The 18,334-nt window shown below is 60.8% G+C and overlaps 2 protein-coding genes across 3 annotated transcripts in view; one reads left to right on the top strand and one right to left on the bottom strand.

The window, feature by feature from the left end:
• Nucleotides 1-2,996, top strand: part of SPNS2 (SPNS lysolipid transporter 2, sphingosine-1-phosphate) — a 37,577-nt gene extending 34,581 nt beyond the window's left edge. Inside the window, exons 10-13 of one of the 2 annotated variants that reach the window (XM_068978799.1) lie at nucleotides 82-180; nucleotides 276-439; nucleotides 867-913; nucleotides 1,448-2,996. In XM_068978799.1, coding sequence (XP_068834900.1) covers nucleotides 82-180; nucleotides 276-439; nucleotides 867-909 — 306 coding nt within the window. In that variant the 3' untranslated portion in view covers nucleotides 910-913; nucleotides 1,448-2,996. The other variant, XM_068978797.1, reaches the window with a different exon arrangement.
• Nucleotides 2,894-18,128, bottom strand: MYBBP1A (MYB binding protein 1a). The gene is made up of 26 exons (XM_068977440.1): nucleotides 17,922-18,128; nucleotides 17,646-17,744; nucleotides 16,850-16,933; nucleotides 16,686-16,760; nucleotides 16,478-16,585; nucleotides 15,341-15,516; nucleotides 15,021-15,188; nucleotides 14,811-14,928; nucleotides 13,495-13,790; nucleotides 13,152-13,262; nucleotides 12,492-12,617; nucleotides 12,117-12,284; nucleotides 11,893-11,992; nucleotides 9,781-9,877; nucleotides 9,447-9,598; nucleotides 9,032-9,118; nucleotides 8,798-8,953; nucleotides 8,488-8,664; nucleotides 8,072-8,232; nucleotides 6,893-7,145; nucleotides 6,539-6,664; nucleotides 6,396-6,464; nucleotides 5,741-5,854; nucleotides 5,436-5,537; nucleotides 4,171-4,319; nucleotides 2,894-4,008 (listed from the first exon to the last, which is right to left on the bottom strand). The coding sequence occupies exons 1-26, from the start codon at nucleotides 18,126-18,128 to the stop codon at nucleotides 3,438-3,440; spliced, it is 4,050 nt and encodes a 1,349-aa protein (XP_068833541.1). The 3' UTR covers nucleotides 2,894-3,437.
• Between the last annotated feature and the right edge of the window lie 206 nt (nucleotides 18,129-18,334).

An 18,334-nucleotide genomic window follows, 5' to 3' on the forward strand; every position in this document is an offset into this window, starting at 1 on the left:
ATCAGAAGTGTTGGGCCCCCTGATGAGGCCAGGTGGGTGCACCTGGCTCCCCTGGGCTCTGACCTGCCACCTCTTGCACAGTATGTGGTCATCCCCACCAGGCGGGCTACTGCTGTGGCCCTGCAGAGCTTCACCTCCCACCTGCTGGGGGATGCTGGAAGCCCCTACCTCATTGGCTTTGTGAGTACCAGGGACTGGAGGGGAGGGAGTGGGCGGGTGTGGGGGCTTCGGGAGGTGGCCCCGCCCTGACATCCACCGGCTCCCCCACCCCCCAGATCTCCGACCTGATCCGCCAGAGCACCAAGGACTCCCCACTCTGGGAGTTCCTGAGCCTGGGCTATGCCCTCATGCTCTGCCCCTTCGTCGTGGTCCTGGGTGGCATGTTCTTCCTGGCCACCGCACTCTTCTTCCTCAGCGACCGTGCCAAGGCTGAGCAGCAGTGAGTTGGTGGCGTGGGTGGGGGTGGGCCTGCTGCGGCTGTGACAGGGTGAAGTGGATGGGTGCACCTGGCTGACGAGGTCCCCGCCTCCAAGAGGTGCGGCCTGCATCACTAGTGGGAGCCCACAGCGGCACCGGGGTTTGTGTGGTGGGTCTAGACAGTTTCTCTGGAATGAATGGTTTTTGGGGCTGGGCTCTGCTCCTTCATTTTCCTCTCATCGTCTGACTTCTTTCTCCTCTCCTCTTTACTCCCCCCTCTCTCTCTCCCCTCTCCCCACTCCTGGGCTCTCCCACCTCCCCCTGGGGCTGACGAGGTCCCTGCCCAGTACGTCCGGCCCGCCGGCTCCCGCGATGCGATGCTCCAGAGCAGTGCCCGGGCCCGGCCCCCGCTGATGTGCCACCTTGACCCCCGCCCGTCTCTCCCCCAGGGTGAACCAGCTGGTGATGCCTCCTACATCCATGAAAGCCTGAGACAGTGAGTGTGGGCTGGGTGGGTGGGTGGGGGGAGCTTCTTGTGGGAGGGAAGGGGTGGGGATCTTGGAACAGGGAGCTGTGCAGAGGGATGTTCTAGACTCCCTGTGAGTCACCTCCTGCCTGAGCACATCCCAGCCCTGGGACTGGTCCTCTTCCTCCAGTAATGTTGCCTGGATTGACCGGTAGACCCACGGGATGGGGGGGTGGACAGGCTCCCTCTTCCAGTAAATCAGCTCCCCCTTCTTTCCTCGGAAGGGCTGGGGGCACAGGTCAGGGTAGGGACTGGCCAGGAACTCCCTGCTGTTTTCTGGGTTCCATCCTCCCAAATCCTCCTGGAGGTGCCAGAGCCCAACTCCTACTTGGACCTTCCTCGGGGCCTGGCCTCTGGGAGCCTCAGCTTCCCAGCAGAGGAAAATCCAAGGTCACTGCCCCCACGCCTTGGCCGTGGCAGATCTGCTCTTTCCCTTCCAGTGGGCCCCAGAGGGAGGATCCCTGGATTGGGTGTTGCACCTGACTTCTGACCCCCTCCCTCCAGGTGCTGCTGGGATAACGAAGGACCCGGACTCCTGCCTAGTCTGGGAGGTGTCCCCCGGCACCCTGGCCCTGCCAGGCTGTCCCGAAGCTTTCCTTGTGACCCACAGCGGCGCTCCCACCAGCTCTGGTCTGGGACTGCTGAGTGGCAGTGGCTCCAAGAAGCTGTGTCCTCAACTAACCTGGAAGGCTGTGTCTGCTGGAGCCATGCCCTGGGACAGGCCACCCCCAGGCCCCGGTCTGGGCCACAGGGGCCCTGGGGTCCTGGAGGAAGACAGCCCTCCATGGGTGTGTGGGGCGAGGCTGGCCTGTCCCCAGCTTATGTGATCCTGGGGCAGTCTCTGCCCTCCCCAGACCCTGGGGCCAGGAGGCTGGACTTTCCCATACAGCTTGCTGGGCAAGGTGCTGGCTGCAGCTTTGAAGACCCAACAGCCCCTGGATTACACAGAAAGGAGGGGGTCCAGGCCTCAGGGCGGCACTTCTGGCTCCCCAAGGGCCGGGTGGGTGAGGACCTCTGACCTTGAGGACACTGGACTCAACCTGGCAAGAGCTGGGCACCCAAGCTGCAGGCGCTTCCCAGCCTGGCTGGCCACTCTGGAGGACACTGGTTTCTACCTTGGGCTGGCTGTCAGCTTGGCGGTCTCCCAGGTGGGGGACTGTGCTGACAAGGCCCTGGTGGCAGTGGCACACCACCTGTGCCCCATGCTTGAGACCTTTGGGGGTTCCCCATCCCTACAGGGCTCCTCGGATCCACCGAAGCACCCCCACTGTCCATCCCCTGCCTGACCATCCCCACAGATGCCAGGAACTGACTCTTGCCCCCAGGCTGGACCCCTTCCAGGGGCAGCGCCCAGGGGAGTATTCCCAGAATCCGTAGGGCAGGAGCCAGGGCTCTGGCTGCAGAGGAAACAGCCATCCTCCAAGCTTCCTGTCCCTGGGAAGAGCCTGGTGGAGGAGGCTAAGGTGCATCAGGAGAGGCCAGCACTCAAGAGTCACCTCCCTGCGCATGTCAGCCGTTCAGTTCACACGTTTCCATGTGGCCGAGACCCCCACCCCCACAGCCACACACCAGGGTACAGCTGCCAACTTCACATCAGACCCCCCACCCCACTGACGCTTGTCCCCTCTGCTCCACACACTCCCTCCCCACCACATCAAGGTGGTTCTGGTCTGGTGGGCCCCGTGGGGCTGGCAGGAGACCCTAAGAGCCAGCCAGCTTAGTGCTCCCTACTCAGTTACTGGTTGGCTTGGCTTCAGGGGTGGGTAAGTTGGTGGAGTACCCACTCCCTACCAAGCTCTGGGGTACCCGAGGAGGGGGGCTTAACCAGGGGGTGGGATTCCCCCGAAGACCAGCCTGGCCTCCACTCCCACCCCAGCCTCAGCCCGGGGCCCCAGCAATGTTTTCTTGTTGTGCAAGAACCAGGTCCAAGTGCTGCTTCCTCTTCCTTCCGGAAGCCAAACTGCTCCTTTATTTTTTAGAGCTGCTGATTGTGAATCTCAGAGTCTTAAGAGAGAAGCCAAATATATTCCTCTTGTAAATGAAGAAATAAAGCTATTTAAGTCATGCCCTGGTGGCTCCCGCAGCAAAGCAGCCTGGGGGGTGGGGGTGAGGGGCACGAGGTGTGGTCACACTTGTACTCAACCCAGACAGACACCAGCAGCAGGGCCCAGCTTAGAGCTGGGGTCTCTCAGGCCATGCCTGCTGCAGCAGACCCACTACCCCCAGCATAGAAGGTAAAACCTTAGACAGTAGCTGGTTTATTAAAATCATGGTGAAAAAAAGTCTCTAGGGTGGTGCAGTGGGTAAAGAATCTGCCTGCAAGGCAGGAGCTGCGGTTCGATCCCTGGGTCTGGAAGATGTCCTGGAGAAGGGAATGACTGCAACCCACTCCAGTATTCTAGCCTGTAAAATCCCATGGATAGAAGCAGCCTGGTAGGCTACAGTCCACGGGGTTGCAAGTCAGGACTGAGCACAACAGGGAGACGGGGGTCACTCAGAGCTTTTTTGCCTTCCTCAGCTGCACCTTCTTGGCCCCACTCTGGAGGAGGCTGGGGCTCCTGCTGGCCAAGGACAACCTGGCCTTTTTCCGAGGCAGCGCGGACTGTGGCGACTTGCCTGAAACTCCCTTTTGGGGCAGCTTCTTCTGACGCTTTTTGGCAGCCGGCTCCTCGGGGGATTGACAAGGCAGAGGAGTGGCTTCGTTCATCTGGGACAGCTTCTGGCTTTTCTTCTGTGGCTTTGGGGTCTTGGCGGGGGTGCTGGGGCTCACAGCAGGGGGCTCTGGGGTCGGACTCTTGGCAGCAGGTGTCCCATTCACCTGGGACTGTGCTGGGGACTTGGTCTTCTTCATCTTCTTCTTCTTCTTCTTGCCGGCGCTGGGGGGCTGGTCCCCACTGGCGGCTTCAGGCTTGGCCGCCGCCGCCTCCTGTGTGGTGGCCTCAGGCTTACGTTTCTTGCGCTTCTTGGTCTCTGGCAAGAAGCCCTTTTTCTTCCGCTTCATGCTAACGGGGCTCTGCTGTGTGGCCTGAGGGGCCTCCTTGGTATCCTTCTCTGGCTTGGGGCGCCTGGGGGGAAGTGAGCAGAGTAAGGAAACCTGTGGCCAGGGCAAGAGTGACCTGCGCCTCTGTCATCCTCAAGCTGCCTGAAGCTCCCACACTGGGGACAGAGGACATCAGAACGCACGCAACATGAGGGTCTTTCCAGCGCCCGCCCTCCCTGAAACGTACTGGACTCCGAGGAACTTCATGGCCTGCCAGTAGAGGTCGTGGAGGCGGCTGGACCCGGCCGAGTGCCCGCCCTGCTGTAGCCTCTGCTGCAGCCTCGGCTGCTGGCTCTGCAGCACGCCCAGGACGGCGGTCAGGTCCACGGTCAGCTTCTGCAGAGGCGGGCAAGGCTGTGGCTGCAGTGGGGACCAGAGGCACGGCCTCTCCCCAGCTCCCGGTCCCCATCCCTCCCACCCTCACCCACCCCTTTGTGGCCCCTCAGCCTGTGCCTCCCTAGCCTCTCTCACCTCGGGGAGAAAATACGGGCCCCAGGGGCCAAGTCTGTTCTCTTCCCAGGGCCCAAAGCCCACCCACCCCAGGGGGCACCACGCAGTGACCTTCGGATCGCCAAAGGCCCTTTTCTCATCTCTCCGTCCCTGTCACGCACTGAGTGGGGTGTTTTTGAAAGCCACTGGCTTCCAGAACAGTCCCTCTCCTGGCTTTCTGCTATCACTCTGGGTGTGGCTTCTTGGGGTTTGCCTGCCGCTCAGCACCTGCCCCCGCGGCACCTTCCTGGAAGCTAAAGCACTGGGGCTTTGATCAGTGTCTACGCCATGGACCCCCACACCTTTCCCTCTGGGCCAGACTGGGGGAACCAGAGACTTGCCCACAGCCGCCCCGTGGCCCTCACGCATCTCACACGCCATATCCCTGCTCCGTCTCCGCCAGTCTAGGAGCCTGGGTTCCCACACAACAGCCGTCTTCCCGTGGTCGCCAGCCCTCCCAGCCCCTTCTCAGCTTTCTCACTGGAGCACGGCAACAGCACACCAGCTCACCCCACCCTGGCCAAGCACAGGACACAGCACTGCTGCTGCTGCTAAGTCACTTCAGTCGCGTCCGACTCTGTGCGGCCCCACAGATGGCAGCCCACCAGGCTCCCCCGTCCCTGGGATTCTCCAGGCAAGAACACTGGAGTGGGTTGCCATTTCCTTCTCCAATGCGTGAAAGTGAAAAGTGAAAGTGAAGTCGCTCAGTCGTGTCCGACTCTTCGCGACCCCATGGACTGCAGCCTACCAGGCTCCTCTGTCCATGGGATTTTCCAGGCAGAAGTACTGGAGTGGGTGCCGTTGCCTTCTCCGTATAGCACTAGCCCGCCTCAAATAAATAAAGCCCAGTTTCCTCACCCTGGCATCCAGACCCTTCCCCAGATGGCTTCCCACCTGCCCCCCAGCCTCTGCTCAGACTGTGCTCTGCCCGCCTGGCAACCTCCTGCTGTGCCCAGTGCTCACCTCGTGATGGAAATTCCTGAACAGAGTGTTGAGCAGCTCCAAGGCCGCCAGATCCTTCTGGTGCCCCGACTTGGTCTCAGCCTCGCCCAGCGTCCGCAGGATCTGGGGGAAAAGGCGGCTGGGCTGAGCACTCTGGAGAGCTGCTTGCAGCTTGTCTCCCATGTGAGAGACTAGGGTCCCCAGGGAAGAAACGTCTTCTGGGGGAACCCCAAACCCACCCCGAGGCACAGGGTCCAGCAACCCTTGCCCCTGGGTTCCTAAGGACCACAACTGGCCGGTAGGGGAGGAGAGCCCAGGGCTGTTACCTCGGTGACCTTCCCCAGGGTCTGGCCCAGCAGCTGCTTCCACTCTGGGTCCTTAAAGCACACGCGTAGCTCCCGTGTGGGCAGGGTCTTCTGGAGCAGCAAGCAGGCCTGGACCTGGGGTGGGGGCAATGTGGTCACCAGGAGCCTTGGCATGCTGGGCGACCCCCACGAGCTCCAGAAGCCTGAAGAGGGGCTGCAGGTGGGGCTGCCTGCTGTGCCCAGCACAGCCCGCCTGCGCTGTCATCACCGAAGCTCTGGGCTCAGCTGTCACCATCACCCGCTCCCACCCGCTCTTCTCAGTAGTGGGGAGACCTGAGGCCAAGGGGGGCAGCAGGGCTGTCAGCTGGACACGGTTCCTGGCCCCCTACTAACTCAGGCCCCCTCTTCCTACCCTGACCCCCAGGCATACCCGTCAGGCCAGGGCGTGACCTCTGAGGAGCCGGACGACTCAGGCCATGTGGGAAGTGTCCCCCCATCTCCACTTACTCTGGGCCTACAGTGGTGGGGTTGGGGGGGACTGGCCAGATTGGAGGGGCAGGCTCACCCCACCCTGGCCCCCAGGGCACCATTCCTGAGTCTCTCAAACAGCCAACACAGACGTAAGTCAAGCGGGTAATTCACACAAACCTGGGGCTGGGATCTGGGAAGGCCTTACCTGATGGCGGGGCCGCGTGTGGCTTGTCACGTGCTCGACCACGATGGGGAGTAGGTTCTTACAGAGCATCTGTGGAGGAAATGGTGGGCAGTGAGGATGGGGCCCAGCAGGGGCCCGAGGGGGCGGCCTCGCGCGATACTCACCGGGTGCCGGGCGAAGAGGCTGAGGAACATGGGGACCGTGAGGGGGCTGTTGCGCTTGGTCAGGAAGGAGCTCAGCGCTGACGAGTAGATCGGGGTCACAAGGCTCAAGTCCAGGCAGCTGGCAGCCTGCGCCAAGGGAGAAAGCTGCTGTGATGCCGGGGCTGGGGGGACCTGGCACGGGAGCCCAGCCTGGGACGCCTTCAGGCGGTTGAAGGCCGGGTCCCAGGGAAGGTGTGGCCTCGCCTCCCCGTCTGTGAAACGGGTAAGCTGGCTGCCCCACTGCCTCCCAGGACGCGCTCCCATCTAGCGGAGCTGGGTTTCCAGGCCGAGCCTCCCCAGGCCAGCTCCGCTCACCTCCGGGCCCTGGGGCTGGGAGCTGGCATCTTTGCTGGCTTTCTCCTTCTTCTGGGCCTTGCGGGCGGGCTTGTCCACGGTGCTGCCCCTCAGGACGCGGAGCAGGTAGAGGGAGGCGTTGAAGTGGTAGAGGGCGACAGAGGAGTCAGCCTGCTGGCTGGCCTGCTGCACCAGCTGCTCCAGCCGGGCGTACAGAGTCTCCACGCGGTCGCCCGCCGTGCGGCAGTAATGCCGAGAGCGGCACAGGTGATGCCTGCGGGGGGCGGGGGCAGAGCTGGTCGCAACGTCCCCCCGCCCCAGCAGACCCGAGCCCCACTTCACAGGCGGAAACAGACCCCTAAAGACAGGGGTCTGACTGAGGCTGCGGGGGGAGGCCCAGGGCCACATACAGATCTACCCAGGAAAAGCCAGAGGGAAACTGGCTCCCTGAGTGACACCCCAACACCCCGATGTGGTCCTCAGCTCCATGAGCACCTGTCTCTCAGGGGACAGTGGCTTCCGGGCCCTTTGTAAAGCAAAACCAGGGTCTATGTGCTCAGGACACTGTGTGTCTGGGCAGAGAACTAGCTGAGAAAGTGTGACCTGGGCCGGTGAGGTGGGGGCACTGGGGGCCCCATCTCAAGTTCTTATTAGGCCTTTGTCTCCACACTGCCCCCCCCCCACCCTTGCCCAGGAAGCAGGGCTCTACCTGCTATCTATGTCTCCAATGCTGGGCTCCCTGCTCCAGGAGCGCCCACCCCACCTCACCCCACCTCTGCTGTTACTGCAAAGGCCTCTGTGGCTCCTCAACACTGAGGTGGGCCAGGCCACAAGCTGCTTATGTTCTGACTGTGTCAGACACGCCTTCCTGTTCTGCCTGTGGCCTCTGGGAGGATAAGCGAGCTCCACAGCTCCCAGCACTGCTGACACCTCTCCCAGGAAGCCTTCCCAGTCCCTCAAGCCTGGGTTAGGTGTCCCGTCTCCCGCCCACTCGCTGCCACAGCCCCGGCCAATTGGGCACCGAAGAGTCTGCTTTGCCAACTACAGGGGCCCTGAGGGTGTCGGTGGGACTGGGGGCCCTGTGCTAAGCACTGCAGGAACAGATGGGTGAAGGCTCCTGAGTGATGTGGGCCCTGGCTCCCACCCCTTCCCTCCGGTAGCCCCTGGCCCGGCTGTCCGGGCCCACCCTCCCGCCCTCACGTGAAGATGCGGGCAGTCTTGTGCAGCAGGTCCTGCTCCTGCTTGGCGCTGCTGTTGCTGCGCATGCTCCGCCGGATGACGAGCAGCAGCGGCTCGAGCAGCTCCAGGACCAGGGGGTTCTCGGGCTGCTTGGTCACCAGCACCTCGATCAGGTCTAGGACCTGCAGTGGGAAGGGTGAGCTCAGCCAGGCGTGGGGGCGAGGTGAGCGGGAGGGGCGTGGTGAGCGGGAGGGGCGTGGTGAGCGGGAGGGGCGTGGTGAGCGGGAGGGGCGTGGTGAGCGGGAGGGGCGTGGTGAGCGGGAGGGGCGTGGTGAGCGGGAGGGGCGTGGTGAGCGGGAGGGGCGTGGTGAGCGGGAGGGGCGTGGTGAGCGGGAGGGCAGGGGCGTGGTGAGCGGGAGGGCAGGGCCGGGGCTCACCCGGATCTGGAAGTCCCGCCGCAGCGCCTTCTCCTTCTGCAGCTTGTTCTTCTCGTCCTTCCGGGCCTGGATGCGCAACTTCTGCTCAGCAAAGAGGCTGGCCAGGCTCTTGTCCAGGGCCATCATGGCCTCGTCCCCTAGCTCCTCGTCGTCGTCATCCTCACTGTCCGCTCCACCCTGGGGGTTGTGGGCGGGGGGACAGAGGCCTGGTGAGCAGCCCTTCCTCATGCAGAAGGAGCAGAGGGACGGGGTGGGGGGGGTGGGGGGAAGGGGCGGGGGGGCGGGGCGGCTTGGCGCGGCCCCCACTCACCAGCGCCTTCCCGGCCTGCAGCACCGCCATCAGCTGCGCCCGGAAGCCCTGGTCCACGTCCCCGTCTCGGTCCTCCTCGTCGCTGTCGTCGTCGCTCTCCGCCTCACTCTCTGAGCCTTTGCTGCCCTTGCTGTCCTCGCCGTCTGAGCTCTTGTCCTGTGGGTGGGCCGTGTGTCACGCCTCCCCGTGGCCCACCGGGTGTCCGCCCGCCCCCTGCCCTTTGCTGACAAGTACCTCCGCACCCCCCAGCGGCTGCTCCTCGGAGTCGTCTGTCACCACCACGTTGTCGTCCTCGTCCTGGCTCTCCTCCGGGTTCAGCACCTGCGGGGAGTCCCAGGTGGCCGTCGCGTGTGCTGTCCCTGCTCCCTCACCACCCCCTCAGGCCCCGGGACCTTCTCAACTGCCTTCCTTCCCCCTCCCATCCAGTCTTGGCCAAAAGTCCCCATTTCAGGGAGGAAGATGGAGTCTGGGAGAGAAAGCCATTCCCTCCAGTGTCCTTGAGAGACCTGACCCCGAGTCAGGGGTGCACAGCAGGAGACTCTGAAGGAGGCCCCCATCCCCCAACCATGCAGGTCACAGCAAGGACACAGCAGCCCTGGGCTTGGAGAGCCCCATCCTGGGACCCACGTCCCCAGAGGCCCCCACTTACATCCAGGATGAGCTGCAGGGCACGTAGGGTCAGATGGGAGCAGATGTGGCCGAACACGCTGCGGGCTACCTGGCGCATCAGGTGGCTGGGCTGGGCCAAGAGGGAGAGCAGGATCTCCACCAGCACCTCCACCCACGGCGGCTCCTGGGGGTCTGCAAGCAGGGAAGGGGTGAGCCTGGGCAGGGGGCCAGTGACCCATGCTGTTTGCCCATCACCCCCAACCAGGGACGACGACCCACTGGTGGCCTTGGAGCAGGTCTGAGCACCCCATGCTGGGTCCTACTGTCTGCCCATCACCCGCCCCCCGCCCCCCGCCCCAGGGACGACAACCCACTGGTGGCCTTGGAACGGGTCCGGCGGGTCTTCTCTCCCAGGCTCTTCTTGATGCAGGTCTGGATGTCGCCCAGGAGGTCACAGCTTTCTGCGGGGGACTGTGTGGGACAGGACAGAAATCAGAGGCCAGGCCCCATGCTCAGCCTTTGCTCAGCTGGGAGAGGGAGTGACCAAGGGGGCGGAGCTGGTATCAAGGCCCAAAAGACTCCAGACTGTCCTGGCCAGTCCCCCTCACAATCTAGAGCAGAGGGCTACAGCCAGACCCCAGGAGCTGATGACCTAACATCCAGACGCACAGTCTATGAGCCTCACAGATGAAGCCCAACCTCCCCACCGATGCCCAGGCTGGATCAGGATCACAGGGCACCAGCAGGTCCTAGACTCCTGATCTGCAGTTCTAGATTCCGCCACGACACCTGGCTCGACATTGTTACAAAAAGAACTGGAAATGACCGATTTCAACAAATTTAAAATTTAATTTCAACTAACTTAAGTCTATCTTGGGCTTCCTTTGTGGCTCAGCTGGTAAAGAATCTGCCTGCAATGTGGGAGACCTGGGTTTGATCTCTGGGTTGGAAAGCCCTGGAGAAGGGAAAGGCTACCCACTCCAGTATTCTGGCCTGGAGAATTCCATGCACTGTATAGTCCATGGGATCACAAAGAGTCGAACACAACTGAGCAACTTTCACAGTCCTTTCAAGTCTATTTTGCTGAAGGATAAGACCAGACTCCAGCTACTAGCCAGTGAGTTGAAATTAACCTGTTTGACCGCTGGTACCAAAAAGGCAGACTTTCCCTCCTTAATGTTGCAGGGCAGCTTCAATGTTTGGGGTGGGGGCGGTGGAAGGAAGGCCAGAACAGGAGCTCAAAAGCCTCGGGCATCTTTGCCTCTAGCGGCCTGGCTGTGGCTGGGTAGCTTTCATCCATGTCAAGCTCAGATGTCCAGGGTCTGGGCAGCCCCTATTGGATGTCCAGGGCCAAGGACTGGAAGGGGCATGGTGACCAACTGTTCCCCACACTGCTTGTCCATGAGCTGGGCTGAGTGCCCAAGGCTTGGAAGCAAAAACCTCAGCCGAGAGGCCAGAAGGGAGTCCTGTCTCCTGAGGCTACTGAAGACCTGGAGCAACCCACAAGAGCCTTGTACAACTTGAGGGGAAAACCTCCAGAGACCTGGGTTCACAGTCAGAGGAAACCACAAGGGTCAAAAGCGCTGTCAGCAGTACGCTCCGCACACGGCCAAAATTTCTTTGTGGAGAGAACAGAAAAGGAGACGGAGTGGGTTTTACAGAACCGGTTATGAGAAGAGGTACCCATGACATGAGAAAGATAGTTGACAGGACACAGGACCCCACGGGAGGGCGGTGCCGGAAAAACACCCACTACCCTCAACTCACCACTCTAGATTTCAAATGTGCAAGAGCTAAACAGAAGAATCGCGGCTCCACTCCGAACAGACCACAGACAGACAGACAGAAGTGTCCCCGTGGTCGACGGGTCTGCCCAGAGCCAGGCCCCGCCCTCCTCGACATCCACCACCCCTGGCCAGTAAGGTAGTTTAGGGAGGTCCTATGAGATAGCGGAGTCAGAGCCCCATGTTTGAATCCCAGCCAAGAGCTGTGTGGCCTGGGGTAAGTTACTTGACCTCTGTGAGTCTATTATCCCACCTGTCAGAAATGTGCCTGTCTCCAATTTGTGGGTAATACCAACAAGGGAAACTGCTCAGAAAGCTCAGGATAGAGCGTGTGTGTTAGCTGCTCAGTTGTGTCTAACTTTGCAACCCCATGGACTGTAGCCTGCTAAACTCCTCTGTCCATGGAATTCTCCAGGCAAGAATACTGGAGTGGGTTGGCATTTCCTTCTCCAGGGGATCTTCCCGACCCAGGGATTGAACCCGGATCTTTCACACTGAAGGCAGATTCTTTACTGTCTGAGCCACCTGGGAAGCCCAGGGTAGAGCCGGTGTCCAGTAAGTGGATGGAGTGTTTTTCCCTTGGGCTGTACTTCCAACCAGGAGCAGTCAGCCTAGGAAACCTGTCACGTTCAGCTCCACAGAGCTGTTCCTGGCCTCCGCAGACCCTAGGTCTGTAGCCCCCTCCACTTCAGGCCGCCATACCTTGAAGAGGTGGATGCCCACCAAGAGTAGCAGGTGCTGGAAGGCAGTGGCCTTGGCCTCTGAAGAGAGGGTGTCCAGTTCCTTCAGCGTCTTCAGCATCCTGGGCAAGATGAGCATGCTCTCAGCCCACCGCAGCCAGCATCAGACCCCAGGGGATCCCACCCATGTGTCCAGTGTCAGACCCCAGGAGGTTCTACCCACGGGTGACAACCACACCCTCTCACCGGTCCCAGGCTTGGCGCTGCTGCGCGGTGAAGGCTGTCAGTGGAGCCACATTGCGGCTGTGATTCAGCAGTATGTCTGCAAACTGCACCAAGTGGTAGGTCCAGGGCCGCCCGTCTGCCGTCTGCTCCGGCGCCAGCCTGAACTGCGTGCTGAGGGTCTGAAGCAGACTGGTGGTGGTGGGGTAGGCGGGGGTGGTCAGGGTCACGGGCTGGGCTGGTAGACACGGCCACCCTACTCCATCCCCAGGCTTTGAGCCCCTGGAACTCACCGGGCCTCAGATGAAGAGCTGGAGAGAGTGGCGCCCACCCTGCCCGAGGCCACCTCCCCGCCTACTCGCCCACCCTCAGGCCTCTCCCGGGCTTCCCGGTGCCCACCTGAAGAAGGCACTGCACACCACCTCCCGGGTCCGGCCATCCAAGGCGAGGGTGAAGTGCTGCTCGGACTCAGGGATCTCTGACGTGGGCTTCTTTGTCTCGAAGAACGAGTGGAAAAAGCAAAACCTGGGGAGGGTGGGAGGGTACCCGTGTTCCCTCAGTCAGTGCCACCCTCCTCACCAGCCACTCTCAGGTGGCCTCACCGAGGGCCTGGTGCCAGGAGGCGATGACGCCAGAGGGGACGTTTCCCAGGCCTGGACCCCCAGCAGAACAGAGCCCAGCCTGAACCGGGAGAGGACCAGCATCCCTCCCTTGGAACCAAAGACGCGAAGCTGCGTGGCCTCGGCCCAGGTCACCGCCACTCCTGCCCCGCTCAGGGCCGCCGTGAGGGTGAGTAGCAGTGGCAGTGTCGTCATTAAGGACCCCCGACATCGTCGACACGCAAAGGCAGCGGGGGGAATGCTAAGCCAGCCTGAACCTTGGAGCTCCCCACTGCCATACCCAGACTCCCTGGGGAATTTCCCCCAATCTCCTCTTGCCCAAGGGGCAAGGATGACTTGACCCTCAGGCTTTTGGCTCCAGGAGGGACCCAAAGCAGGTCAGACATGAGGCCGCTGCATCCGTGGGAAGTCAGGGTTCAGGCACATCTCGGGACCATACCTGGCCACCTCCTCGATCAGCGCCTCCTCCTTCTCCACGTGCAGGTTGTCCACGATGCTGACCAGGCGAAGGATGATCCACTTCCGCAGCCGGAACACAGCTCGCTCAGGCCTGTGGGCAGGAGACAAGTCCCGGAAACTGCTTAGAAGTGGTGAAATGGGTGTCTCCCATCCTTGAGACAGGAAAATCAACCAAGGCTCCCCAACGCCCTGATCCTCAGCACAGGGCCACGTGTGAGGAAACTGAGGCCTTTAAGAGCAAAGGTGTGGCTCCTCTCTGGCCCAAGGAACCAAGGTATTTGGGAGGGAGGGTCTAGGCCTTTGGGCCCCACAGGCCCACTCACCCATGGAACGAAGCATCTTGGGTTTTCTTCTGGTTGTAGGTGCTGAAGTCCACCAAGGAGTCCAGGTCAGGCTGGAGGAACATGTCCCGCAGCCAGGCCACGTACCCCTTGAGGGCGGTGGGACTCAGGAACTGCACGACCCGCCAGAAGGTGGGCACCACAGGGAGGCCCTGGTTGGTGATGGACGTGAAGGCCACTACCAGGGCCAGCTGCCGCTCGGGGTCGTCCTTGCAGCCTTCCAGGAAGGCCCCCACGTACTCGTTCATCTCCGGGGCAAACTTGAACTGCTTCGGGAGCTGCGAGAGTCGGGCACAGCGCTGCGGTCATCAGCCAGGAGGGGTCCAACACACCCCCAGCCTCTTCCACAACAGGTTCCCTGGGGCCTAGGAAGTCCCCTCCCTTGTACCCAGCTGGGTCGCTCAGGTGCCCCCACGTTTAGTCTTTGGGACAACTTTCGTCCTGGCACCTCTAATTGTCTTGCAGATGAAGGAAAATGAAGCATAAGAAAGCCTGGAAGCAACTTCCGAGGATCACAGGACTAAAAGTGGTGGAGCTGGGACTCGGCCCCTGTCCGTCTGGTCCCCCAGCCCATGGAGCTCTTAACCCCCGTGCTGAACTCTGAGCCTGTCCTTCACTCGGAAGAGGGGAATGGCAGCTCTCCAAAGGTGGCGGTAAAGATGGAATGAGCTAGAAGCAAACCCAGCAGCACTTCCTGCACACCAGGCACTACTTTAAGCACCTGTGGATATTAGCCTGATTATCCTCACAACGACTCTAAGGAAGGTCCTGCTCCTCGGCTCATGGACAAGAAGGGGCAGGCACAGAGAAGGGAAGCGACCTGCGGGAGGTCACACAGCTAGCGGCAGCAGAGTCAGGACGGGAACCCAGCAGTCTGGTCCCAGGTTCCCTGCTCTTAACCACTACTCGAGTCCCCTGTCGAGCACTTAGCTTAGTGTGCGGCATGTGGACAGTACTCAAAATAGCATCGGTGGGTAGCATTCCTGTAACACCAGCTGGGGGTGGAGGGAGGTCTGGACAGATTGCTGGCTGTACAAGCCTGGGCTGAGCGGCCTGGGGGCAGAAGGGCTGACCCTGCCACTCTCAGCTCGTAGGGGAAGATGCAGGGGTGGGGGACACCCAGGTCCCCAGCCCCTCCTCCCAGGGGCAGCTGTGTTTGCCCATCCTAGGCAGGGCCACTGACACCAAGAACCACCCTCTTTTCCGGAAGCTGGCTGATCCCTTCCCTCCTCTTGGCAGGAAGCAGCCCAGTCACCTGGCCCTTTCCAGCAGGGTTGGGCCGCAGGGGCGGCGCTCACCTTAGCGGTGACCATGTGCTCCCCGTAATGTCGGATCAGGTCCCCTTGCATCACCAGCTGCAGCTGCTCCTTGGACAGCAGGGGCAGGGCTGCGCCCAGCAGGCGGAAGCACAGGTAGCTGAGGGGGTGCATGACAGGGCCTGGTCAGAGCCCTCGGTCCCCTGAGCCACCCCTGCTCATCAAATAGGGAGAGGTCAAGCGCCCACGCACCTGGACGGCCAGAACTGCTTCTTCAGGAGCCCCTGCTCCACAACCTCCTTCCAGAACCATGGGAACTTGTCCTCCTGGAGCGCCAGGCGGAGCAGGTCCAGAGCCACGGTGGGCAGCTTGCGTTCCTTCTTCACAGAGTTGGCCACCGTCTTTAGCACAGTCACCAGCCTGCAGAGGTCGGGGGTGGGTGGGGGTGAAGAAGACTCAGGGGGCAGTCCCCAGCAAACAAGGGCCAGGCGCCTGGGGCCACATGGACCCCCAACCTCGGGTCATGGTGCAAACCTGTGGATGGAGGGCCCACCTGCCCACCTCCCTCACACCTGGGGATGTTCTCGTCCGAGAACAGGTTGACCGGTCCCATCAGCTTCTCCAGCTTCTTGGGCACCTTCTGCTGGGCCAAGAGGAAGAGCTCCAGGTGCTCAGGGGAGCCGAGAACTGAATTCATGTCAGGCTTGAGGACTTTGGGCAGGATTTCCTGCAGCGCGGTCTCCGGGACCTGGCGGTGGGGGAGACAGGTTGGGGGTGCGGAGGGCGCCCTCACAGCATCCTTTGTCTCTCCTGCTGTGAGCTGAGCTTTCTGGGCCCCATTCTACCTCCCAGGCTCCCCCAAGGCCCCGGCACACCAACAGCCTGAGACGGGACAGTCACAATCCACCTTGTCAGGCAACAGAATCACCAGAGAGGGTTTCTTAAAAATCGCAAATTCCCAAATCCTTGGAAACTGGGTTTAAATAAGCACCCCACTGATGCTAACTAGCCTAGGACCACCCTTTTAATTATTCCTCTTTTGGGTTTTGCACGACTAGCCTTTTCTTTTCTTTTTTTTTTTTTTTACAAGGAGTCCCCAGTGAAGATCTGGGACTTGAATTCAGGTCCTTCCAGCTCTGTGGCCAGGGTTATGCAGAAAGCCTTGGCCTGGGATGTGCCAGTCCCTGGCTTTTTCACCATAGGAAGGATTCTAGGTACTAGCCCACCTCCACTTCCCAAGTAGGGCAGTGGGGACCCCAGCTCTGCCCAAAACAACAATGGCAAACATGTTTAACCCACTGGGCACATGTCAGGCGCTGTTCTACAAATGCATGGTCCAATATGGAAGCCACTGGTCACATGTGGACACTGAGTATGTAAAATGTGCTAATCTGAACAGAGATATGCCGGTGAGTATAAAATACACTGGATTTTGGAGACTTACCATGATAAAGAGTGTAAAAAACCTCCATAGATTTTCTGATACTGACTGCACATGAAAATACTTTAGATATTAAACTAAACCATGTTATTAAAGCACATCCCTTTTCCTTATTTTTTAAGGGAAGTTACTACAAAACATCCATGTTCCACACTTATGCTTCCGTGGGACGGTACTGCATTTCCATGCATTAACCTGTGTCTTCTCCGTGCTCTTCTATGACAGGTGGCGTTAGTTACCCAAGGCTCCACAGCTGGTGAGCCCATACCTGAGAGAGGATGTCCACCAGGGCCTTCTGGGGCTGTTCCTGAAGGTGGTTGTAATGCTGGCCCAGGGCCTGCAGCAGCTTCACTGACTTCATCAGTGCTTCTGAGTCCTGGTGGTCCCAGAGGCAGAGAGGGTATGAGTGGGGCGTGCCACTCTCCCCCACCACTCCAAGCCAGTCCACATACCCCCAGAACCCTCAAAGCTCTTACCTTCACTAGCCTGCCTGACTGAAAGAGGGCTAGCACCCCAAACAGGTTTCCAAAGAGGGCAGGTCTCATCATCCCCTAGAAAAGGATTCCAGGCACCCGTGAGAAGGACCCAAGCATTTCCCACCCTGGGGACTGCTGATATTCCTGGGGCTGCTAACTCTCACCTTCTTAACCTTCTGCAGGTCATGTCTCTCCTGTATTTGCTGCAGGATGCTGCCCAAAGGGATGTCTTCGAAAGACTGTAACAGCTGCCAGGAGGAAGAGAGGGGCTCAGCGGGAGTGGCCCTGCCACATCCCAACAGACATTAATCTCTTCCTACTTCTCCTTCAACTTCTGCCCTTGGGAGCAGGCCTTGGGCCCCTGCTCCCACCCCAAGGATGCCTCTGAAGCTGCCTACCTGCCTCTGAGCAGTGCTGATGATGGAACATAGCTGTGAATGGAGCTGACCCCTCTCTCCCTGTCCCATGCATACCTGGGGTGCTTTGGCCACTAGACTGTGTTTCCCAAACACGCTGTCCCCACAGCCAGCTCTGAGCTCTCCCTAGACTGGTCTTCAAGGACTGGGTCTCTAGAGGCCTTCCATTTGTCCAAGCTCCTTAAATACGGCTTATAATTAGCTGTGTGCCCCTTGGGAGAAGAGGGTCCTAAACCCTGCAGAGGTAAGAGAACTCATCCCAGAGCTTACCACCCCCAGTACATGTACCTCGGAGGCTGGTCAACCCAGGTACCCAAAAGCAGCCTCAACCTCCCTCTCTCCACCTTCCTGGGCTTCTCTGCACAAAGGCCTTGCTTACACAATTTCCTCCACATCCACGTGGGCACACCTCCCATCGGCTCGCCTGAGATGCTACCCCTACTTGTCAGTTCTCACGTCCCTTGCAGCTGGGACATCTGCTCTGCTCACTCACTCCCCCACCTGACCAGCACAGGTGGACCCCTTCCAGGGGCCACCACCTCACCTGTGCCAGGGCCAAACTGTAGCAGGGCCGGGCTGCTTCTCGTCCACCCCCGAGCCCAGTGATTAGGCGCTTCAGGGCGTACTTCATCTCGGAAGATCCCTAAGGAACCAAGCACATCCCCAGGTGGACCAGTGAGAAGAGTCGTCTGGCACCCGCCCATGCCCGCTCCTCGGCGCGCGCTCACTTGGGGCGTCCAGGTTCGCGACCATGTGGCCCCAAGCTCGCCGCTACCAGCCAGGATCTCTGGCGCTCCTGCCCCAGACCCCGCCGCCATACCTTCGGCTTTGCGCGCAGATATTCCAGCAGCTTCTCTGTAGCCTCAAGCCGCGTCTCCTGCTGCGGCTTCGCAATGTCCCAGAAGAAGTCCAAAAACTCGCGGCTGTGCTTGAGCAGGCCATGACGGTCGGCAGGCCGGGCGCCGCTCTTCTGGGCCTCTCCCGGAGCCAGGGGCTCAGTGACTTCCACACTCGCCGGCTCCGCCATGCTCGTCGAACACGTGGGCTCGGAAGACAGCCTCTTCCAGGTCAGGTCGGGGCGCATGCGCAATGAATTGGGCCGGCTGGGGGCGGAGCCGACTGGCACGGGGGCGGGGCGGACGGGGAGGTGTGGCTCCTCCTCTCTGGGCGCTCAAGAGTTCGGAGTTCATTCCGATTGTGATAGGAAATCACCGGGGGGTTTTATGCAGGCAC

The sequence above is a fragment of the Capricornis sumatraensis genome, chromosome 8 (assembly GCF_032405125.1).
Source record: "Capricornis sumatraensis isolate serow.1 chromosome 8, serow.2, whole genome shotgun sequence".
Lineage (NCBI taxonomy): Eukaryota > Metazoa > Chordata > Mammalia > Artiodactyla > Bovidae > Capricornis > Capricornis sumatraensis.